The sequence below is a fragment of the Zonotrichia albicollis genome, chromosome 18 (genome assembly GCF_047830755.1).
Source record: "Zonotrichia albicollis isolate bZonAlb1 chromosome 18, bZonAlb1.hap1, whole genome shotgun sequence".
In the NCBI taxonomy this organism is placed as follows: Eukaryota; Metazoa; Chordata; class Aves; order Passeriformes; family Passerellidae; genus Zonotrichia; species Zonotrichia albicollis.
Genome location: NC_133836.1, coordinates 2,121,333 through 2,145,279, shown reverse-complemented (window position 1 = coordinate 2,145,279; position 23,947 = coordinate 2,121,333). Strand labels below are relative to the sequence as shown.

General features: G+C 39.6%; 1 protein-coding gene across 8 annotated transcripts in view; it reads left to right on the top strand.

Moving 5' to 3' along the window:
* Window positions 1-23,947, top strand: part of DNAH10 (dynein axonemal heavy chain 10) — a 53,386-nt gene that overhangs the window by 2,782 nt on the left and 26,657 nt on the right. For 6 of the 8 annotated variants that reach the window (XM_074554412.1, XM_074554411.1, XM_074554410.1 and 3 more), the window contains 37 exons: window positions 386-616; window positions 1,646-1,836; window positions 2,275-2,473; window positions 3,212-3,406; window positions 3,555-3,725; window positions 4,357-4,533; window positions 4,876-5,049; window positions 5,669-5,838; window positions 6,545-6,696; window positions 7,077-7,241; window positions 7,679-7,886; window positions 9,188-9,344; window positions 10,490-10,966; window positions 11,103-11,261; window positions 11,599-11,724; window positions 12,221-12,323; window positions 12,556-12,734; window positions 13,314-13,525; window positions 13,823-13,979; window positions 14,402-14,635; window positions 14,737-14,859; window positions 15,622-15,855; window positions 16,357-16,580; window positions 17,098-17,367; window positions 17,451-17,634; window positions 18,529-18,663; window positions 19,039-19,191; window positions 19,765-19,953; window positions 20,055-20,201; window positions 20,745-20,936; window positions 21,102-21,220; window positions 21,380-21,538; window positions 21,832-21,967; window positions 22,078-22,200; window positions 22,363-22,497; window positions 22,799-23,012; window positions 23,257-23,376. In XM_074554412.1, the coding sequence (XP_074410513.1) occupies window positions 386-616; window positions 1,646-1,836; window positions 2,275-2,473; window positions 3,212-3,406; window positions 3,555-3,725; window positions 4,357-4,533; window positions 4,876-5,049; window positions 5,669-5,838; window positions 6,545-6,696; window positions 7,077-7,241; window positions 7,679-7,886; window positions 9,188-9,344; window positions 10,490-10,966; window positions 11,103-11,261; window positions 11,599-11,724; window positions 12,221-12,323; window positions 12,556-12,734; window positions 13,314-13,525; window positions 13,823-13,979; window positions 14,402-14,635; window positions 14,737-14,859; window positions 15,622-15,855; window positions 16,357-16,580; window positions 17,098-17,367; window positions 17,451-17,634; window positions 18,529-18,663; window positions 19,039-19,191; window positions 19,765-19,953; window positions 20,055-20,201; window positions 20,745-20,936; window positions 21,102-21,220; window positions 21,380-21,538; window positions 21,832-21,967; window positions 22,078-22,200; window positions 22,363-22,497; window positions 22,799-23,012; window positions 23,257-23,376 (6,694 nt within the window). Of the gene's footprint in view, window positions 1-385; window positions 617-1,645; window positions 1,837-2,274; window positions 2,474-3,211; window positions 3,407-3,554; window positions 3,726-4,356; window positions 4,534-4,875; window positions 5,050-5,668; window positions 5,839-6,544; window positions 6,697-7,076; window positions 7,242-7,678; window positions 7,887-9,187; window positions 9,345-10,489; window positions 10,967-11,102; window positions 11,262-11,598; window positions 11,725-12,220; window positions 12,324-12,555; window positions 12,735-13,313; window positions 13,526-13,822; window positions 13,980-14,401; window positions 14,636-14,736; window positions 14,860-15,621; window positions 15,856-16,356; window positions 16,581-17,097; window positions 17,368-17,450; window positions 17,635-18,528; window positions 18,664-19,038; window positions 19,192-19,764; window positions 19,954-20,054; window positions 20,202-20,744; window positions 20,937-21,101; window positions 21,221-21,379; window positions 21,539-21,831; window positions 21,968-22,077; window positions 22,201-22,362; window positions 22,498-22,798; window positions 23,013-23,256; window positions 23,377-23,947 lie in introns of those variants that run through there. The other 2 variants (XM_074554413.1, XM_074554415.1) reach the window with 2 other exon arrangements.

Here is a 23,947-nt window from a genome sequence, read left to right as displayed (position 1 = left end):
TTTTTTTTAATAGACAGCTCTATTTCTTCTTTTTTTGCAAAAAAGTGATCTCAAACAAAAGCAAAAATATTTATTTTCAGGTTTTCAGTCTGCAGATGTGTGTATAACTAATACCACTAAACATGCTGAGAGATTTTACGAAGTTGCCTGTGCAGAAGCCATGCCCTCAGGGATGCACTCCCCATGAGCAGTTCCCTTCCGTGTGTGTATAATTTTATTTCAGGATCTTCATCTCTCTGGCTTTTTGCATGGTTGAGTCATATCAAGTTTATCCCAGCATAAAGTTTATTGAAAAGAAGGGAACAAATATAATCCTGATTATAAATATTCACTGTTGCATAATGGTAATTCACCTTTTTTGTATCTCATTCCACATTACTTGTAGGGTAATAGCCCACTTGCAGAGATTAACCTCTGGCGTGAAAATGATGCTGCTTTAAGGGCTCTTACTGAACAGATGAAGCTTCCAGAGGTGAAAAAAGTCATGGAAGTACTGCAGAAAGCTGAACCTGAGTTTACTGGAGATTTACAGATAGTCTTAAATGACCTCAAAAGGCATCACATGGAAGCTCAAGACAATGCTAAGTTTCTGTCAACTCTTGAACGCCATTTGAAGGTACCTGCCCTTGAGAAAACTTGGTCAAGTTTAAACTCTTTATCTGAGCTTGGTTTCTCTGTTGATCTAATCACCTCTAGTTTATTTTTTCACTCTTTAGCAGCAATAAAGATATACTCTAGATGAACAAATTATATTTAATTTTAAAAAAGGGGCGCTTATTTTATATGAGTTTCAATGGTTCTAATGTCTGAAAGCTCAGAGCTGTGAGAACTTGGTTTCTAGGCCAGTCTTGGGAGTTTTGATGGCATAGCTGAACTGGGGAAAACTAAGATTTCTCTACTCCATTTTTTTTAGATAGTTTCTACCACAAATTACAGCTGATGCTTCAAAATTTAAATTGTATTGAAAATCATCCAAACAAAGAGTTGAAGCAAAATTTAAAATCAGGACCTAAAATTTGGAGCAAAAGGTGCAGAGTTGCACATCTTCACCCATGTGTGTTATTTAGGCAGCAGGATGTCTCCTTGTGCAGGTTATTTATTTAATAATCTTACAGACTCATAACCTGAGGCATCGACAGAACAAACATTAGTTTACTTGTTGGAGATTTTTTCAGGGATGGCCTAGAAGGCAGCTGTGAGGAGCAGATTCTCACAGCCTGTTTCTGTGAACAGCAGAGGTTCTCAGGTTGTTTTTAACTACAGGTAAAAGTGACAAACATGAAGGCCTTAAGAGCCTTGCACATCAGAGTTCTCAGGCAGCTTTCTCATAACAAGTGGATGTTCTATCTTTGGCTGTTTTGGGAAAGCAAGAATAATTTTGAGAACCCAAATCTTGGTATTGGAAACATAAGGAGGAGTTGGTGTGTTATCTCTGACCTATTGTGAGCTCAGATTTTGCAATATGCATGAAGTGAATTAACACTGTTATAAAAGGTGATTGATTGATCAATAAAGTGCAGTCGATGCTGACCAACGCAAGGTGGGTCGTCTCCCCTCCAACTTCAATATATGGTGAACTTCAATATTTACTAAATATGAATTTGTGTGTTTTCATGGCATCTTCCCCACAATATGCACTTGCCAGAATTTATCGAGTGGCACTGGGGTGGATGTTATCTCCCACGTCATCCCGTCCCTGCTGAACGCCCTGAGGCTGGTGTGGATCATGTCCCGCCACTACAACAAGGACGCCACCATGGTGCCCCTCCTGCAGAGGATCTCCTGGGAGATTGCCCAAAGAGTCTGCAGGGTTGTGGACCTGCAAACACTCTTTAAGTAAGTGCTGGGTTCCTCTTTAACTGGGCTGTAGTTATTAAAATATTTTATTATTATATTTGCTTGCTTCCACCGAAGAGGTGTCTGTATTTTTCAGTCATCTGAAGTTGTATTAAAAGTCAATTTATTTCGTAATTTTCATAAATTACTAAATCAGCCCTGAAGATACTGGTTCTTGTCCTCTTTTGGATTGAAAGAACATGAACCAATAAAACAAATAGAAAGACAGAGGTAAAAAAAGTGGCATAAATGTAACCAAAATCACTCCTTAAATAATATCGCCTTTCAAAATCACATTAAAAATAAGTTATAAGTTTTGCCTAGATCTTGTAGAGTTAGAAGTGGTAAACCAGGGTATATTATTCCAGTGGAGATATAATTTTTTAATATATAGTGTTTCTATCTATAATATCTTAACTGTGTTGATTTGATTAATAGACAAGACACAGCTACTGCAAAAAAGAAAATAACAGAAGCAAAACACACTCTTGAACAATGGAAAAAATGTTATTTTACTACTTGTATCCAAGTTGAAGAGTCAGGAAGTAAGCGATACTGGAAATTTGACGTGAAAAGTTTATTTGAAAAAACGGATTATATGGTTTCAATCTGTCAAGATCTGTATGATATTTTTCAGGTAGGAATATAGACAATAAATAGAGATTGTGTAATCACTGCCTTCTACGGTAGAGGAGATTCTTTTGTGTTGTAGGTGTAGACTTGTTAACAATTTTTAGTTGTGTGTTTGAGACCTGAGTGATGCTTTTGATTCCAACAAAACTGCACTTAATGCTGGAGGTGGAATAACTTTTCTCCAGGTACTGGCTGGGGAAAGGTGCCACTTGTACATGGTCTGAACATAAGAGACCTGCAGCAACTGTTTCACACATTTAGGATTTTCTTGGGTTTAAGATAATAATAAGATAGCTAAATCTTGGGTTTAAGATAATAATTAAGATAGCCTTAATAAGATAGCTAAAATACCATTTAAGTACACTATAATATAAAATTTGGCCATCTGTCAATCTGTGTATAATTGCAGAATAACATATGAGTGGAGAGGTGCTGTGTTTAGGCTAATTTAAGTCAGGGTAATTAGCAATATGGACAATCAATAAACTGTGTGTAAAGTGGAGTGAAAAGGATTAATAACTGAGTATTATCTGTTATAGCAACTAAAGTGCTGGGCTTGTAGATTGTTGCTGTGGGTTTTTCAGTGTCTCATATTGAAATATTTGAAGTTTGCATCATAGCACAAACTGGTCATTCTCTGAGTGGCTGATATTTTTTAAAGGAAAAATTTAACAATAATATGTTCAGTGGCAGAAAAAATATTAAAAAGAAAGCTTTATGGTATGTTCTTGTGAATGAATAGGCTGCTGAAGAACTTCAGAATATATTTATTCCTGAACTGAAAACTGTGTCAGAAAATCCAAAGGGTGTTGATGAACTACAGAGAGAAGTAAATATAGTAATTAGTCCTATGGAAGACCTGAGATTTGACCCTTTTATGGTGGAAAATGCACGTGACTGGGCATTCGTTGTGGAAGAATTTAGAGCAGATGTTGTGGTAGGTACCATATGCTGTGATTGCCAAAAAATAGTAAAAATAAGCTTGACTGCTCTTATTAAAAAGTATTTTCATTTTGCCACCCTTTCTTGGTTTTGCAGATGAATTTCTCAGTGACAGGGTTTCTTTGCTGTCTTCCTTTGTTTAGGATATTGAAGAAAAGATGACAAGATTTATTGATAAATCTTTTACAACCCTTCGATCAGCAGAAACTGCTTTTGGCCTGCTGTCAAAGTACAAACGCCTCCAGATTCCTAAAACTATTAATAAGCAGTTCATGAAAAAGTTCAGTGTTGTTTTGGAGCAATACTGTAAAGAGGTATTCAATTTAGGCATTTCTTATCCAGTACATGAAGTTCTTTACCTGATGAAAACCATAAATCTGTATATGTCTAAATACCTGTGCGGTGTCATTTGCTATGTAAAAGACTGAACACTTTTATAAATAAACATAATAATTGCTCACCTTTTTTGGGACCAAGTTGGAGAAATAGTCTGGTTAATTTGCTGAAATGTGCACATCTGTCTGTGTGAGACCCTGTGGGAGCAGGAAGGTGCTCTGAGTGCAGCAAGGCTTGTGGCTGTTCCTGCCCCTTGGAAACAGCAGCTCGAGCTTCCTGGGAAAATGGACTTTTTTATACCCTACAGCTTTCTTGTCACAACCAAGTTCGTGACATGATCAGAAGATGTCATAGATCAACTTTGGAAGGCTAGCCTGTATGTTGGGAAGCTTTTGTTATCAGCTATTTTTTGATATTTCAAAGGACATTAAACTTAAAACAATCTCACAGAACAGGCTGCCATAATGGAAGTTCCACAAGATAGAGAAATAAAGACAAAATAATTATCCTGCTGCTGGAATTAGCTTCAGAACTTGTGCTGTGTATTAGACAGTGATCATGGACAAGCAGTGGGAAAATGATTTCTTGCAATATTTTATTCTCTTCTAGGTTGAAATTGTTGAGCAAATCTTTGTTCAGAACCTCAAGGATCCCCCCCTGTACAAGAACCACCCTCCAGTGGCCGGAGCAATCTCCTGGGCCCGGTCCCTTTCCCACCGGCTCAGCCACACCATTTCTCTGTTCCAGGAAGAAAAGGAGCTTCTTGCCTCTAAACGTGGACAGGAAGTATGTTGGGTCTTTTGGTACTTGATGAAGGAAGAAACATTTTTGTTATACACTTGTAAAGATGAGAGAGTGCTCTAATGTGAGGGGAAGTCCCAAATCTTTGCACACAGCAAGCTGTGTTAGATGTGAAACCTGGATTGAAACCTTCCCACTGTTTCCCAGGGAGGCAGTGATGGAATCCATTATGTAATTCAAGAGCCCAAATTCTCCAGTGTCTGCACTAATTACAGGCTGTTACTTGTTCTCTTACCTGATAAAAACCAATGACCATATTGAGAGACCATCTTAGTTAAACATTTCTCATGATTTTTAAAATGAGTTATACAGAGTTGTCCTTTCTAGGTGCAACTAAAATATCTCCAAGTGACCAAGAAAATGGAGGAGTATGAAGCTAAAAAATACCATCAGTGGAGAGACAGGGCAGAGCACGTGCTTCCACTGCTGCTGAAAGATACTCTGCTGACTCTTGTCGCTGACGAGGCTGCAGCAAATGTTCATGCAGAGACTTCTGAGCAGGTGAGATGTAGGAAGATTGTGTACCAGGCTTCTCTGAGGGGAAAACTGAAACTTACCTGATGGTCAGCGAGAATTTTCTGAGAGTAATGTTTTAAACACAGATTTAGGAAAAGTTCTGAGCTGAGAATTGTTTGTGGCCCTTTATAAGACAGTTTCTGAATCAGCTGGCAAATGATTGAATGTTGTTTCTCTGTGTGTTCTTCTGTGCTGCGGTTCCTGTTAATTTTTTAGGTTTTGGTAGAACATTTTTGGGACATTGCCTCGGTACTTGGGACTGAAGTTGGGTAGAGGCAGGTTTCCAGCAGAGATCTTGCAGAGTCCTGTTCCTACTAAACTTTTGTCTGGCTGAATTTCCACTGGGATTTCTGTTGTAACTGGTTGCAGCAGTGTGTAAACAGAGGGGCTTTGGTTTGTTTCTTGTGATTGACAACTGAAAAGGTAGTTCTGTGTGATTTCTGAACCAAGAATGCTGAGGCTACTATCAAATTTTAAAGGCACAAGCCCTGAATGTCAGTCATTCTGATTTTTACCTTCTGCCTTATCAAATGTCTCCAAAAGCTCACCTTTACCTTGTAATGTTTCTTGCTCCTCTCTTTTCTGCTGCTTTCTTGTGTTGCAGAGCTCTGCAACAGAAGAGCCTGTCAGCATCAGGAAAAGTGTCAGCTGTGCTCTGAATTTTTCTCCTGAAATCCTGGAGATTATCACTGAAGCAAAGTACATGGAACAGCTTGGGCTTCCCATCCCAGAGATGGCGAGATACGTGGCATTACAGGAAGACAAATACCTCAGGTGAGGCTGTAACAGAATATCTGCTCACATACAGGCTTATGGCTGCATTTCAAGTGATTTCACTCCAGGAACAGGCCCTGAGTCATCACATTTTGGAAACATGAGACCCCTTAGTGATTCTTCTTTTTAAGGGTACAATTTCTAATTGCCATGTTGCACTGATAAGCTTTTCTTTGGCACTCTTTGCATCCTTTGTGCTGTAGGACTATTATACAAATTAACAGCTTGTCCAAACCTGAGAGGAAAAAAATTTGCAATGAATTGTTTCTGACATTTAGATTTCAGCTCATTTAAACACACTATTGCATTCTTCTTGTACAGCCTTGGAAAAGTCAGTTGTGTCTAAATTATCACAGACATTTAGCACACAGGTGTGCCAATAAATTCCTAAATGGATTTTAAAGTTCACCTGTTCAGTTCACCATTGTGGTGCAAACTGGGGCTGTCTCCATAACTTTTGAGATGGGGCAGGAGAGGTTTGTCCAGCTACTATTGGAACCACATGAAACTTTTCTTTGTTTTCAGTGGGAAATAAATTACTTTTATAATCAATATATATTGAGTGGTTAGTTCTGCAAATTTTGCTTTATATGGAAGTCTGAATAGAACAATGTAAGTTCTCTGCTCTTTGGTGGAGTTTGTAGCTCTTTTTCAAGAAAACAATCATTTTTGTCCTTTGAGTTTTTGTGTTTCTTACATTCCTTAGGTACACAAATAAATTGAAAGTCATGCTGAGTCGCTATCACAAATTAATGGAGATGGTGAGTGAAGCAGAAATCAAACTTCTTGATCGCCAGGTCAAAGAACTCTGGAGAACATTGAAAGCAGGACAGAAAAGACTCACATGGAAGTCTGTAGGTAATGGAGATACTACTTTAAAATGGCCTTAGATGTTTATTTTTAGTTTAAAACATCTCCTGAGTTTTACTTTTTATGATGGCAGAACATATGATCCATCCTCTTGCCACAGGGGCAGAATAGCACATTAGACAAACTCTGACCCAGGAGATATTTCTTGTGTTTTTATTGTATTTAAAACACTGGAGATGGTTAGAAACCCTTAGCTAAAAGCTGTAAGGGAGTGAGATGAAGGATTAGCTGAGAAAACATCTAATCTGTGATAATGCACATATTGGGTCATTCTTAGAGAGAAAACATGTCTGGTTGTGGCAATTTTGATGCATTGATGAAATACTTGTTAAAAGAGAAAAAAACAAATGGTTTTGATTTATTTCAAGGTATTGGTGAATTTATTGTCCAATGTACACAAACCATTGGGAGATTGGAGTTACTTGTCCGCCAGATTCATCAAATCTCTGAAGACATAAACAGCAAACTTCAGTTCATAGAGTCAACAAATCTCTTTAAGTTTCCACATTCAAAAAGTGGTGACAAATGTCCTGGTAAGTCTTTATATTTTCATTTCCAAGCTCTGTGGTGTTTTATTTTTCTCTGTCTGCTACTTTGTGGTTTTAGTTGCTAAGATCAACCCTTTTAATTTTTATCAAAACTGATTACCAAGGGTGTAACAGAGGATGGAGCGTTTCCTCAGATGGAAATGGCAGCGAGCTGGTTGTCTGCCAGATCTCTCTGTCACTTGAGTGGATGATGGATCAAATTTCTTTCAACACTTCAGAGCTGTAAAAAGGTTGCTATTAAATAATTGAATCAGATTAAAATCCGTATTTCAGAGGCCTGAAATATTAATAAATTAAAATATTTTTTATCATGATATAAGATCAATTTTGTGTTCACAAATAAAACTCAGGTATACACTTCCAGTGTATAAAACTGTTAGATCTTTTGCAGTTAATAATGCTAGTTTTTGTATCTGTTACAGGAGCAAAAGAATTTTTTGACTATGTTAAGTGTGAGCGAGGAAAAGATGTGGAACAACTGGTTAGAACATATTCTGCAATTCCACCATTGCTGAAAGAAGTGGAAAGACGAGTTGCCTACACAAACAGTGGCAAATCTCCAAAATTGGCTTCCTATTATGCATATTGGGAAAATAGGATTTACCAGGCGTTGATACAGTTAGTTGTGAAGTAAGTGAATTGTTTGCTTTAATGAGTTTCCAGACGTCTTCAGGTTCTCCTGGATCTGTTGATGAGTGTGTGCACTGACATTCTGTTTAAACCCATCAGTGACTTGCAGTTTGTGTAAGATTTGTATTTCTAGTGATTTTTTTCCTGTGGAGAATGGAGAACTGATAACAAGGTACAGAGGAAACCCAGATTCTGAAAAAATGAGTCTTGGCATGTTGTTGGCAGAAGAGAGAAATAAGACACATTTGCTGCAATGTGTGTATTTGCACTTCCCTGGTTTATCTGTAAAATCAAGGTTTTGTTCTCCTAAAGAAGATGATTTTGAGAACTTGGTGTCTGGGTGCCCTGTACTGCATGGGGCATGGATCCAAGGACAAATGTTTTACTTGTTCTGTGGTGGCTGAGGCCAGTGCTGGAGCAAGGCATTGTGAAGGCTTCCCTTACAAGCAGGGTGTTATTGCAATTCAGCATTGCAGCTCTATTGCAGCATCCATCTATTGAAGTCGGAGGGAGAGATCCACCCTTATTGATCAGCATCACTCCACTTTATTGATCAACCCGACACCTTTTATAACAGTGTTAATCAAGTTCATGCATATTGCAAAATCTGAGCTCCTGATAGGTTGTAGAGAAAACTTCAGCTCCACCTTTTGTTTACAATACCAAAAGTTAGTTTACTGAAACCAAGATCAGTGTTCTCACCCTGATATGGAGAGTTCTCAAAACTTTCATCTCTGTTCTCAGACTGACTGTCTGCTCCCAGCAGCAGCCAAGGACAGAACGGTTTGAGAATCTTGTTGTTTATGAAAGGTGGCTGAGAACCTGATTATTTACAGAATCAAGCCTGGGAAAGGCTGCTTTATTCCTTTAGCTGAATTGTTTCATGGCCTCTTTCTTTAAGCCATGCCTGAACCAGGCTGTCCACATCCATCCAAGCTTCCCAACCACCTCTCCCCACCACCCATGCTCTGCAATCTGATCCGTGCTCAGATGACTTTGCCATGGTTGCTTGTCTGGGCTCTTGCTGGGAAGTTGACCACAGTCTCAAGATCCTTTTGCACCAAAATATCTCCATTCATTCCCTCCAGCAGCTTCTTTTAGCAAGTAAAGCTTTTGCATTAAATCAGTTTAGTGGGACAGTTTTCCTCTCAGACACATCAGTGTTTCCAGCTGGGATCAGTGATAACTCAGCTTACAGATCTAAGCATACACTTGAAAATTGCAGCCTTTCTAGGGGCATTTTCCTGGGGGCAGCTCCTGATTATTTCTATCTTTGATGCCTTTTTTTTTTCCTTTCTCAGGAATTTACAGGCTTTTAATGCAACTATTCTTGGAAATGTGCCAGTGTTGCAAGTAGAAGCTGTTTTATCTGCTCCTGAGATAACCCTGCGTCCTAATGACAGTGAGATTGAAAAAATGACTATGCAATCTATCCAAGACTGTGTTGAGGTCACTAAGGTGATTTTTGATAAAGATTTCTTTTTGTTTCCAGAATTTGCTTGTGATTATAATGAACTAATCTTATTTTATGCTTGGGTAAGCATAAATGTCAAAGGGGAGATTGATATTGCTTTATCTTGAAATCAAAATACCCAGTACATTGTTCTAATTTTACAGACTGTCCTAATTTTACAAACTGATGATCAAGGGAAAAAAAAATCCATGCGATTTTTACTCAGGTACAATTGCTGATGACTTTTTAGCAGTTTTGGCAGTGTAAGGACATGATTTGGTTCTATAAATCAGCATACATCAGAAGGAAATACTTCTCAGATTGCACTGCAGATGTTGCTTTCTGCTGTGTGAATAAGCTGGTGGAATAAGGAACGGGAGTGGCCTCCTCTACTTTACATTCCATTAGAAGCAGCAGAAAAAACAGTTCAGAAAATGTTGGAGAAAGGCATCTAGGACAGCAAATACCTAGATTAGGTATCTAACTTAACTGGCAGTGATGTAGCAGTGTTTTCCTCCATAAATAGTTTCACACTGAACTGCTTTCCTGAAAAGAAGCCAAATAATGTGACAATGTTCCTGCCCTGTGCTGATGGACAAATGATTCCAGATGTCACCTTAAATGAATAAATTTAGTTTAAGTGTGCTTTTTGTGCTCACATTTGCTGTTGTTCCCTACTGCTGCATTCAGACTGTTTGAGCCAATACCTTTTCCTCACTGTCATGCTATAATCAGAAGAGATTTTAGAAACAGATTGAGTAATGCATGGAAAAGTTTTGTTAGGATGAAATGAACTCTTCTCAAGTTGATGGGAAAGTGCGATCTCTTTTTTTGCTGTCAGAAAAACAATTGCTTTGAGAAATCATTGATACCACTTCCTCCATTGTGTACTAAATATTGGTGAGCTCCTTCCCTGCCAGGGAAGGAAGCATTGGAGCAGGCAGCCCGGGGAAGGGCTGGGCTCACCATTCCTGGAGGATGTGGCACATGGGGGCATGTATGATTTAGTGGGTGGCTTGGCAGTCCTGGGCTGCTTGGACTCAATGATCTTAGAGGGCTTCCAACCCAGCTGATTCTATGAATGATTTAACTAAAATGACTCCACCAGGGAACTTTTCTGTTTTCTGACCCTGTCTTTGAAACTCTCCAGCACTTTGTACGATGGATGCACGGTACGTGTATTGAGTGCCCTCCTCAGCACGTCAGGGCGAATGAAGTTGTCACCTTCAGCTTCTACAGTGATGTCTCCCAGAGCCCTCTGGTAACTGAACAGGCTGTTCTCATCACTCAGAATGTCCAAAATCTCCTGCAATCTCTCAGGAAGTGTTTGAACCCGTGGAATAAGTATGACCAGCTGTGGAAATCAGACAAAGACGCAGTCCTGGACCGTTTAGCTGCAGAAAAGCCTCCCTGTGTTGTCTTTGATGAGCACTTGCAGTTCTATATGACAGTAACTCAGGAAGTGACTCAAGGGCCCTTGGTTAAAGATGAACAATTTATCAGGCTTCAGCTGGCTCCTTTAGCCTCTGCAGTGAAGGAGAATGCTAGAAACTGGATGCTGTCACTTGGGAAGCTGCTTAATGAGTTAGCAAAGGAGGAGCTCCTCAGCCTTCAAGATGAGATTCATGTAGGTGTTTTCAGTTTGGTTTTTTTTTTTTTTTTTGTTATCTTTATCACATAGACTAAGAAATGAATCTCGTTACTGTAATTCTGACAATTGCTTTGTCAGTGTTGATTCTGGAAAGTATCTTTACTTTTTACAGAAATTATCAGAGAATCTGAATAAACCCCCTGAAACCCTGGATGATCTCAGAGTTGTCCTGGGCGCGTTTGCAGTGGTCAGAGACATTGCTGTTGAGGTGGAACTGAGATACTTGGACATTGGAGAGAGATACAGAACTCTTGAATTGTACAATCTTCCAGTAAGTGTGTGTCCCATCAAACCTTTCAGCTCTGAGCTAAGGGCACAGATGCCTCACATGTGAATGAAGAAATATTTTCCTTTTAAAACGTGTTACAGAATTACAGAATGATTGAGGTTTGAAGGGATGTCTGGAGACTCTGTAGTCCATTCTCCCTTCTCAAATCACTCTGCCCACTTTAAAATGGACATGTGGAATCTGTTTAAATCCAATTAAGATCGCTTCAGTATTGGTTTTGTGTTTTGCAAATTTGTAATGTGAACACATATTCCTCACTTTGTTGTGAAAGTGTGTGTCTATTTAGGCCTTGTGAGGGATGCTACTTGTTTTGTTTTAGGTACCTGAAGAAGAGATACTGCAGTCTGACAGTGTTAGGGAAGCGTGGGAGAGTCTCCTTGTGGAGGCAACAGAAATCACTCGCAACCTAGATTGTAAAGGAGGCATAAAAGAAGCATTCACAAAGGTAATACTTGTAGTTAGTATATGTTGGAGATTTTTTCAGGGATGGCTTGGAAGGCAGCTGTGAGGAGCAGATTCTCACAGCCTGTTTCTGTGAACAGCAGAGGTTCTCAGGTTGTTTTTAATTACAAGTAAAGGTGACAAACATGAAGGCCTTGAGAACCTGGCATACCAGAGTTCTCAGGCAGCTTTCTCGTAACAAGTGGATGTTCTATCTTTGGCTGTTTTGGGAAAGCAAGAATAATTTTGAGAACCCAAATCTTGGTATTGGAAACATAAGGAGGGGTTGGTGTGTTATCTCTGACCTATTGTGAGCTCAGATTTTGCAATATGCATGAACTTGATTAACACTGTTATAAAAAGTGTCTGATTGATTAATAAATCGGAGTCGATGGCTGACCAGTGCAAGGTGGGTCGTCTCCCTCCAACTTCAATAAGTATAGAAAACAATTAGAAATGGAAACTGTTTAATAGAACTGTTTAAATTATGTTCTTTTTAGGCGACAGAGCAACAAATTGCAGACTACAGCAAAGAGACAGAAGACTTTTTGCAGAAACTCTTGAGTGAGGGGCCTGGTGTTGTTGGAGATGATCTTGATAAAGGTAGATGGACTAATGTGTGTGAAGTGATGTTTTGAAAATATTAGTCTTCAGACAATTCAAACTTTATGTAAAACAAGAAAATTATGCTTTCCTTATTGATATACAAACTCATCAGTTGGGAATGTGAACATTTTTAGTACTGGAACATTCACAGACTATATTCAAATTCTGTCTTATTTCCCATGACGATCCCTGTGATGATTTATCTGTAAAATTCCCTCTCCTTTCCCAGGACTAGAACTCATGGCTCTGTTTGAAAAAGAATTAGCGAAATTGGAAGAAAAGCAGCGGCAGCTGGGCAGTGCTGAGAAACTTCTGGGCATGGCAGGAACAGCATACCCAGACTTATTAAAAGCACAGCAAGATGCAAAAGCCATGAAGCAGGTCTATGACATTTATGCAGAACAAAAAGTGAGTGTCACACTGAGTCTGCAGGCACACATCCGTGTTGTGCACAGACACACAGCAAAGGTGGGACTAAAGAAGAGGCTGCATTGCCCCCTGGTTACTGTCAGCTCGGAAGCCTTTGCATGAAATAATCTATGCCCTGTGAAATGATTTTAATATCATTAATGCAGCACTATCAGTGTCTCCTTGGTGGACCAAACACATCCTCTCATCAGGTGGGAGCAGACTTTCCCCAGCCTCTAATAACTGTTGGATGGCATTTTACTGCACATGGTTCCCGATCAGTTCAGTGAAACTGCTTTTGGATATAGGATGTGTACAGGTGACAGTGGGTATCTCAGGCTTTAACTATTTTTTAAGAAGTTTTATTTTTCCAAAATTTAAATGCCCTGTAAAGTATGGTGCTGTTCTCCATATTCCCTTTTTACTATTTTTATGCAAGTGATTGTGTTTGGCTACGAATCTGTCCTGGACATGAGCTTGTCTCTCCCTGAGTTTGTAAAATGTTAATATAATTACGTTTTGGGGGTCAAAACTAAAAGGAATATGTTTTTTTCCCCTTCTTAATGTCCTTGTTTGCAGGCAGCTAAAGAGAAATGGTCTAAGACACTGTGGATAAACCTCAATGTCAAGGTTCTTCAGGATGGAACCGAAGGATTTCTGAAAGCTGTTCGGAAGCTGCCCAGACACGTGCGTGGTATGCCAATATGTAAGCAACTGGATAAAAGCTTGAAGTCTTTTCTAAACTCCATTCCTTTGTTGCTTGATTTGAAAAATGAAGCTTTAAGAGAAAGGTTTGTTTTGATTTATTTACATCATCATATATAGAAGTATTTTATGTGTTTTGTTAGAACTTTCAGTTACCATTACTGGGGTCATAGCATGTCCTGGAGCTTGGAAATTTATTTCTGCCTAATGAACTTGTGTAATAACATGAAAGGTGCTGCAATGACTGGGATAATTTATTTATTCAGACTAGTAGTTCTTATTTAAACAGCAGAATCCTAAACATAAGTTCATTATTATATGTTACTGTTGTTTTTGTTTTTTGCTGTATTATGGTGTTAAACTGATGTGTCAATTTAAAACAGGCATTGGGAAGACCTTATGGAGAAAACAGGAACAAGATTTGAAATGAAAACAGAAACATTCACTTTGGAAAATATGTTTGCCATGGAACTTCACAAATACGCCGTGGTTATCAGTGATATAGTTGGAACTGCTATTAAAGAACTTAGCATTGAGAAGGTAATGTCCTGAATTCTAGAATCAATGTAAAGCTAAGAAGACAAGGATGACAACAATCAGTTTTATTTAAGATTTTTAGATTAGCATAACTGCAAGTTTGGCCATCTTCAGGGAGCTGCCATGAGCTGGGATTTCCAGCTCTGTTAATGAGCTCCTACTGGCACAGGATCCTTGCAGAATTGGGTTTGGCAGCAGCATATTGGATTTCTATGATTATACTAAGCAAGTTTGTCCTATGAAAATGGATCTGAAGAAGGATCAACTCTCTTGCTATCATTCTTTGAAATAGGTTGCTTCTTTGTAAACCAGAGTTAGAAAATCTGCAAAAAATTTAGCTGAATTAGCTGTTTCATTTTTTTGCTAAGATTATAGGCCTCCAGTTTTGAAGACTGAAATATGCATTTTTTTATGTTCACATGCAGGGACTGAAGGAAATAATAGAAACGTGGGAAAATATGAAATTCCCTGTAGACGTGTACACCAAAGGCACAGAGACACGAGGCTATATTCTGGGATCTGTAGAGGAAATTTTAGAGACTCTTGATGACAACAATGTCAATCTTCAGAGTGTTTTGGGCAGTCGCTTTGTGGGTCCTTTTCTTGCAACCGCTCAAAAATGGGAAAAAACTCTGTCATTGATTAGTGAAGTGAGCGAGGTAGGAGGAAAGTGCTGTTCTAAATAATTAATGTTTATTATTTATAATCCAGATTTTCCATTGTATTTCTGTTTCCTCTGATGGTAGCATTTGATTTGTAGATCTGGATATCAGTTCAGAGAAAATGGATGTACCTGGAGAGCATTTTTGTTGCTCCAGATATCAGAGCACAGCTTCCGGAGGAAGTCAAAATATTTGACCGTGTAGACCAAATGTTTAAACAGGCAAGTAACTGACTTGTGATCAGCATATTTAGTGCATTTTGCTTCCAGTTCCATAGTTACTTATACTCTTTTGTGACATGTGTAATACTGAGAATGACATGCTATAATTAATTGAATATGAGATTAGGGAACCCAGGAATTTTCTGGTTTACTTCACATCTGTCATAACCAGCAGACTTCTCCTGATTTAGCTGAGATGGGCAGATGTGAGGTCCTTGGCTGACAGCATGGAGTAGGCAGAATCTCCTTTTCTTTCATTGTTTACAACTTTTTACTTTTACCTTGGTAAGAAGAAGCTTAGATGTGTTCCTATGGATTGAGGACCTTGTAGATGCTAAAAAGGCTTTCCTGCTTCATGCCACTGTTCCCATCCTGAACACATATTCCTGGTATGAAAATGGCTTACTTACTTTCCTATGTGCAGAATTGAGAGAGTACTGTGATTTTGAAATATGATGTTTGATCAGTCCTTGAAATACCATTGTGTACAGAAGCAGAGTCAGGTATGTGCTTAAGCTGGCCTGATTGGGGATACAGGCTTGTTGGGCTTACACTTGCTTTTATAGTTCTGTCTCCATAAACACACTCCCTTCATGTTTTCATACAGCACTGCAGCACCACAAAACCGTTTCAAAACCTTTGATTCACTTCTACAAGGACCTGTACTGCTTGTGCTGTTTGCCTGCTTTGTCATTAATGAAATATATTTATATAACCTATTGCTGTTCAACATTTTCTAAACTCCCCTTTCTCCCTGTATAGATAATGGAAGAAACTGTAAAAGACCCGATAATAAAAAATTGCTGTGAAGTCCCAAATCGTCTATCAGACCTGCACCGTATAAACGATGTGCTGGAGAAATGCCAGAAAAGCTTGAATGAATATTTGGATTCCAAGAGAAATGCTTTCCCCAGATTTTTCTTTATATCCGATGACGAGTTGCTCAGTATCCTTGGCAGCAGCAGTGCACTCTGTGTCCAGGAACACATGATAAAGGTACAATGTCTGGCTTTCCACAGTGCCTTGTGCTTTTAAGTGCTTTGAAAAGTTTAGCAGACTGTACTGTACATACTCATAAGTATGCATGAATATTTTTTGCATACAAAGAGAATTCTGGCAGCATCTTGAAGAAGTTCTGAATAACCAGATCAGATCTGATGCACAGTCTCTGCTGCCTCTCACACTGCTTGGTAGCAATTGTGGTAGAGGAACATTCAAGATACACCAGAATGATCTATCATTAAAGAGCTTTACTCACAGATTGGAGCTCCTTCTAGCTCTTATTTTCTAGGGGGGAAAAAAATCTCTGTCATTTGGGCCTGATTGTTTGCTTGAGATTCTGCAGTCCTGCTGCTGGGCTATACATCAGCATTTCTGTTTGATTACCTGGGAGTCAGATCCATTTCTCTGGAGAAGAGCTGGGGCTGCATACATTTACATTTGGAGGCTTTGTTTTTAAAACGCCTGTGAATTTCTTTGTTGGTGCATTTCATTCAGATGTTTGATAATGTGGCCTCGCTGAGGTTCAAGGACGGTGACAATGATGAGAAGATTGCCACAGCCATGATCTCAGCAGAGGGGGAGGTGATGGAGTTCAGGCAGGATGTCCATGCTGTGGGCAGGGTGGAGAACTGGATGACAGTAGTGCTGGAGGAAATGAGACGGAGCAACCGGCGCCTCACCAAGGAAGCCATTTTTCGATATTGTGAAGACAGAAGCAGGTGAAACAATCAGTGTCAAGGATAACATAAATAGGATAACATAAATAGCTGATAACATAAATAGCTGATGTGTTAATGATATGGAAAAGTTAAGGCATAATTTTACAATTCCTGCACATTTTAGTCTGTATATCTCTATGTGGAGGGATATGAATACATTCACATGCACTATTTTAACCAACCATGAAGAATGCATAATCTCTCATATCTATTTTCCTAAATCTTGAGTTTTATTTCTGGTGTTGTGTGTTCAGTAAGTTTTTCTCACAATGAATACCATTTGGAAATTTTATACCTGGAACAAACAGCTTTTCTATCAGAATATTTCCTAGGCTTTTGAAATCCCCCAGCATACCTTGATAGAATTCTGTGTATCTCGGAAAAGTTTGGCTTGTGTTGTAGCTGCTGCAGGAACAGGAGAAACCTCTTTTTTGTTGTTGTGGTTTTTTTTCTTTTGTCATCAGTTACTTAAAATAAACAGTAACTCAGCTTCCCTCACTGTACGTGTTTTCCATAGAGTTGATTGGATGTTGCTCTTCCAAGGCATGATGGTGCTTGCTGCTAATCAAGTGTGGTGGACTTGGGAGGTAGAAGATGTCTTTCGGAAAGTGAAAATGGGAGAAAAGCAGGCAATGAAAGTTTATGCTAAAAAGATGCACAAGCAAATCGATGACCTGGTTACCCGCATTATGACGCCCTTGAGCAAAAATGACAGGAAAAAATACAACACTGTTCTCATCATCGACGTGCACGCCAGAGACATCATCGACGTATTCGTCAGAGACAGGTAAGCACCACCTCCAGCTCTGAGCGAGCCCCAAACCTGGGGTTGTGCTGCCGTGCTCTTGGCTGACTGAGCTCTGTGTGCAGCATCCTGCAGGCCCAGGAGTTCGAGTGGGAGAGCCAGCTGCGCTTTTACTGGGTGCGCGAGCCGGACGAGCTGATGGTGCGGCAGTGCACCGGCGTCTTCTCCTACGGCTACGAGTACATGGGGCTCAACGGGCGGCTCGTCATCACCCCGCTCACCGACCGCATCTACCTCACCCTCACACAGGTGCACCCTCAGGGACATTGTGCTAGCAGGCCCCTGTTATACTTAGGCATGTGGGATCTCAGGATCTGAGTCCTGAGATGCCGGGCCACCGAGACCACCCTTGGGGGGCCCGGGAGTCCTGGAATGTTGCCAGAAGTGTCTGGTGGCTGGACTTTGACCCTACACGGGAGACGACACCTGTATGAAGATAAGAGGACTTCACCGGGGTGAATGGTGAAAAGATTAGCTAATTAGAGGGTGAGACACAGGGTTTAGGATTTATGTACAGGGGGGTTTAGAGGAGTAAGATGGAGGAATTGGGGTGTGTCCTGTCCTCCTTCTTCTTCCTCTTCTCCTCCATCTTCTTTGGCCATGGTGGCACTTTTGGATTGGTTATTACTGAGAGTGCACCCAGCAATGAGAATAAATGGTATTGGGGAAAAATGATAAATATTGTACACGTAACCATGGGTATAAAGATACGTGGCGGTCCGGAGGACGACACAGTGTGCCCATGGCTGGCTGCTGAGCAGATCTCTGTTCGGCTGAAAGAAAATCTTTTAGATAAACAATTAATAAACATAAAAACTGAAAGAAGAACTGAAGCCTCTTCTCGTCCTTCGATACGCGGGCTGCCCCAAGGCCACCCCGGGCCTTTCCAGGCCCCTCAAACAGCCGAGATAACCGGACATAGGCACATCCTGTTTTATTGCCTCTTGCTGCTGTCCCACTGTGAACGCCAAGATGTTTGAAATCAGTTGTGATTTCCTTCTCACCTCATTGCTGCAAAGAAAATGTAGAAGGCATTCACAAAGATTAAAGTTTTTTGTACCCAAGGATTCATTTGTGGTTTTTTTACCAATCTAACATAAATGTAATTCAAGCTGTGCTTTGCTTTTTGGTTTGTCTTCAAAGGCTCTATCAATGTTTTTGGGAGGAGCACCAGCAGGGCCCGCAGGTACAGGGAAGACAGAAACAACCAAGGATCTGGCCAAAGCACTGGGCTTGCTGTGCGTGGTGACAAACTGTGGAGAAGGCATGGACTACAAAGTAAGAGTTAAAGATCTGTGTTCTCTGCAAAAATGCCAATTTCTGCTCTCTTATCAGTGCCCAGGATCAGGACATACTCTGAACTTCTACAGAAGTATCTCCATTAGAGATACCATGCTGTTTGATAAGTAAATTTAGTAAAAAGTGTCAATTTTTAATAAATTCCTGAAGGAATTTCTGGCCCTTTCAAGCAGGGGAGCAATTACTGTATGTTTTGTGTTTAAGTGTATGATAGGCAATCTGCACTTGGCAAGTAATTATTGCAAGACCAGAGGTTTATCCACCATTAAGTGTTTTACTGTGTTCCAAAGTTTTTTTGATGCTGAATGTTTTATATAGTCACTGCTGAGAAGTTTTTCTTGTTGCTCCTTTTAGGCAATGGGTAAAATTTTCTCAGGCCTTGCCCAGTCTGGTGCATGGGGATGCTTTGATGAATTCAATCGCATCGATGCTTCCGTGCTTTCAGTCATTTCTTCCCAGATTCAGACAATCCGAAACGCTTTAATGAATGGGTGGACAAGATTTCAGGTAAACAATAAAAAAGAGAAGTAATTGTGGAAGGCTAATCTTGGTTTTCAGGGCAAGATACAGGGTTAGACCCCATCATAAGATCAAAGGGCTGCTGCTTCTGTATTTAGTTTGTGCTGAACATTTCAGACTCCAGAGAATGTACTTTTGGTTTGAAAGATGTTAAATCCTTGCTGATTGCCTAATCCTTTGCTAGGTTGTTCCTTTGTGAAGTGAGATAAAAGTGATCTTAATAGGATAATAGCAAGTAAATGGGGTGATAGTCTAGTAGTAATGAGGAACAGCAGTAATTTAACTTGATGTGGATTGTGAGGCTTTATTTACTGAGGCTTTATTTACTGATGCTTTTTGAAATTAAAAAACCTAAGACAGAAAATTTGAGGCTTGTGAAATATCTTAAAGAAGGTGCATTAATCCCATTGTTTGTATGACAATGACTTTCTAAAGCAAAATATTTTAGCACTTTGTCCTAAGTGGGTGCCCCAGTATTATTGGTTTTCTCTTTGAGCAAATAGCATTATTTTTTTTTTAGTCCCTAATTCACATTGTTCTAATGTTTTGTTATGCCTTTAGTTTGAAGGACAGGAGATTTCCCTTGACAGCCGTATTGGCATTTTCATTACAATGAACCCTGGTTATGCTGGCCGGACTGAGCTCCCTGAGTCTGTAAAAGCTCTGTTCAGGCCTGTGGTTGTGATTGTACCAGATCTTCAGCAGATCTGTGAAATAATGCTGTTTTCTGAAGGCTTCCTTACTGCAAAGGTAAGATGATTCTATTGCTACCCATACCCACGTACCCACCCATGTTTGCATGGCCAGTAGCAATGTCCACATTTGTGATCAATAATTTAAATCTCAAACAGGTCCTTGCCAAAAAGATGACAGTGCTGTACAAGCTGGCCAGGGAACAGCTTTCTAAACAACATCACTATGATTTTGGACTGCGGGCCCTTAAGTCAGTGTTGGTAATGGCTGGGGAATTGAAAAGAGGATCAGCAGAACTCGATGAGGTAGATTTGCTGCTTAGTTACCCTGGGCATCTAATCTGTTTTTTCATTAGAAAGGTAATGTGTTTCCCCATCTGATGTAGTTTGTCTGGTCTGGAAATAAGAACATTGGTGTTATTTGTCTTATTATTTCCCTTTGTTCTTATTGAGTTTCGTTGTGCTTTCTGCCATTTCTGCTTTCTCCAGTCAAACTAGGCAAATCTATGGAAAATGAGATATTTTCCTGCTTATTAAGTCCAGGATGCAAATAGCCAGTTGAGTATCTCTGGATGACTAGCAAAAACTGAACAGTGAGTGCTCCATGTTGGGGAAGCTGTGGTGTTTGATTAACATGGTAGAAAAAGGCAGTGTATTATTCTTAGTTATTGATACACTTAATCCACATAAAATGACCTCTGTGGTTTCCACTAGGAACTGATGACAAAAAAATTCTAAAAGCTGCACTGAAATAATTGAGCAATAGTTTTTAAAGATTTAAGGTTTTGAAGTACCTCATTTTAGCCAATAAATATTTGGTAAAGATTGATTTTGCTATGTTTTGTCTAGGATGTGGTGCTAATGAGAGCTCTGCGAGATATGAATCTTCCTAAATTTGTGTTTGAAGATGTTCCTCTGTTCCTTGGCCTGATCTCTGACCTCTTTCCTGGCCTGGATTGCCCTCGAGTCCGCTACCCTGACCTTAATGATGCTGTAGAACAAGTGCTGGAAGAACGGGGTTATATTGTTCTACCAGACCAGGTATAAAAAATGTTAATTGCTTGAGGTTTTGTTGTAAATGTGAGGCTGCAGGTGCATTGTTGCACCCTGGAGTGGCTCCAGGAAAATTTATCTGATATGGACCTGCTGCTAGCCTTAACCACAGAGATATGACAGTAATCTACTGGATCCATGTTTATTTTTCAGGTGGATAAAGTAATTCAGATGTATGAGACAATGTTAACTCGTCACACTACAATGGTGGTTGGGCCTACTGGAGGTGGCAAGACAGTTGTTATTAAAACCTTGTGCCAGGCCCAAAACAAGTGAGTGTAGAATGTAAACCAGGCTGTAAAATGGCACAGTCTGTATTGCTCAACCCTGTCCAGCCATGAGAGGATCACCAGCTGCCCAGGGTATTTGCTTGGGTTAGCATGAGATGATAGTGTGACATTGTACTGTTGCTTTTCTTGCTGTGTCTTTAGGCTGGGATTATTGACAAAGCTTTACACACTGAACCCCAAAGCTATGAGTGTGATTGAGCTGTATGGGATCCTTGACCCTGTCTCACGAGACTGGACAGATGGAGTCCTGTCTAACATTTTTCGGGATATCAACAGACCCACTGAGAAAAAAGAGCGAAGGTAGGCAGCTAGAAATCATAATGATGGTTTTGAGATCTTGGGGTTTACATAAATTAAAAAAAAAAAATCGATATGGCACTATTTAAAAAAACAAATGCTAAATAAATAGAAAGTGTCCAGGGCTCTTTCTGTCTCCTGTGAGTTCCTAGTCTCAGTGAAACGATGCAATTACAAAAAATAAATGGTAGTCTTCAAAAACCTGACTGACAAAGGCACCATTGTTGACACTTTTGAATTCAGAAACATGTTAGGAAAATCAGAGATCATTCAGTGCCCATGGCTCTTGTACACAGGTACATTCTCTTTGATGGAGACGTGGATGCTCTCTGGGTTGAAAACATGAATTCTGTCATGGATGACAACAAGTTACTGACCCTGGCGAACGGGGAGCGGATTAGGCTTCAGGCACACTGTGCTTTGTTGTTTGAGGTAAGAAATGACTGTACCATTTAACACACAGGAAGGGTTAGACACTGATGGTGCTTCGAGGCCTGAGAAGCAGTTAAAGTTTACCATTCTCTTGTGTGATTCTTTTATAGGTTGGGGACTTACAGTATGCATCTCCTGCCACAGTGTCCCGCTGCGGAATGGTCTTTGTAGATCCTAAAAATCTGAGATATGAGCCCTACTGGCAGAAGTGGGTCAAAAAAAGAGAAAATGAGGTGGGAATTTCTGCATTTGTTCAGAATACTTGTATTGAACAGTCTTTGGTAGAATTGCTTCCTTCAAGAACAATCATATCTGGTCAGCCAGGTATTGATGGGAAGCTGTGCTGTCAATGTTTTTCTTTCCAGCTGAATTATTGTCTTTTTTGTGTTCCTTAGGAAGAGAAAGTGGAATTGGATAATCTCTTTCAGAAGTACGTGCCTTACCTTATTGATATGATTATAGAGGGAATTGTGAATGGCAAACAGGAACGAAAGCTGAAGACCATTATTCCTCAAACAGATTTAAATATGGTAAGAAACAGAGAATAAAGATTGAACACATTTAACTAAAAAGAAAACGGAATGATGGAAAAAGTGCAACCTTCCCAAAGAAAGAACAGGAGGAGAGTGCTGAAATGCCAGTTTCCTAGTGATGAGCACACAGAGACACCAAAGCAGTCAGCACCTAACAATGCTCTTCTACTCAACTCAATACATACAGCAGTAGATCCATTTGTAAGAACAAAAGACCAGCAATCAGCTGAAAACATATTTAGAGTTTTCATGCATCTAAAGGCCAATTTTCTTTACAGCTTTGTCCTTTTTCCGACAGATCGTGCAGTTGACTGTGATGCTGGATGTCCTACTTGAAAAGCCTGAAAATCCTAATGTTCTGGAGTGTTTTTTCTTGGAAGCTTTGTATTGCTCCTTAGGTGCTTCTCTTCTTGATGCTGGGAGAATTAAATTTGATGAAAACGTTAAACATATTTCCTGCATGAATGTGATTCACACTGAGGGTGTCATGGCTAAGCCAGGGGAGCTGCCAGGTAGGATCTTGTCATAATTTAATCTGAATGCCATTCATTGTAATAAAAAAGTGATGGTTTTCATGAAGGTGCTAGAGTAGAGGAATTTTGGCTGATGACTTAATGAGTTAAATGACTTGTAAATACAACAAAGTGTTGCCCAGCTTGGTCCATAATCTTACCCTTCATTTTCATCTCAATCAGAATGTTTTCTTAGGAAATATTTCAGTGTCCTAAAATCTTGCAGTTGCTTAATGGTTTACAGGTCAGCTGCCAACTTTGTATGACTTCCATTTTGATGGATCTCAAAAAATGTGGGTACCTTGGATGCAACTTGTTCCTGAATATATTCATAATCCTGAAATGAAGTTTCTTGACATTCTAGGTGAGTATAAGATAAAATACAGCAATGATGTGCTTTTAATTCCTAATGTGCCACCACTGAGTGCCTGGCAACTTAACATGAGACATCCTTTTTCTGTACTGAAGGTCATCTGCTCAGGTTCAGTTTTTGTGATGGCACAAATCAGTTTCTTTAAAGTTCTTTTCAAAGTCGTTTAGCAGTCATAAAGAGCATTGTGTAATGAAAAAGTGAGGAAAGGATAAAAGCAGTTTCAGTCAACGAAGGTTCTTTAGGAGCTAATAATGCCTTTTAAAAGCTGGAATAGCAGAAGATTCACAGTTTGCTATACCAGAAATTCTAGGAAAACATCAGCTTGTAGTTCGGGTATTCAGTAGATAAAAATTGCATTCTTAGGGCTGCTATTGGTTGTTACTTGAAGCATTGCCTAATGATGCTTTTCATAGTTAGAGACAAATTTGGGCACATTAATATACAGTGATACTCCAGCAAGCACAGGTTAACTTCACTGACACAAGAGATAAATTTATAATCTCTGAAGTTGCTCCAAATGCAGGCAATTCACGTAGGGAAAAATTCATCTCTGTAGAGTTCT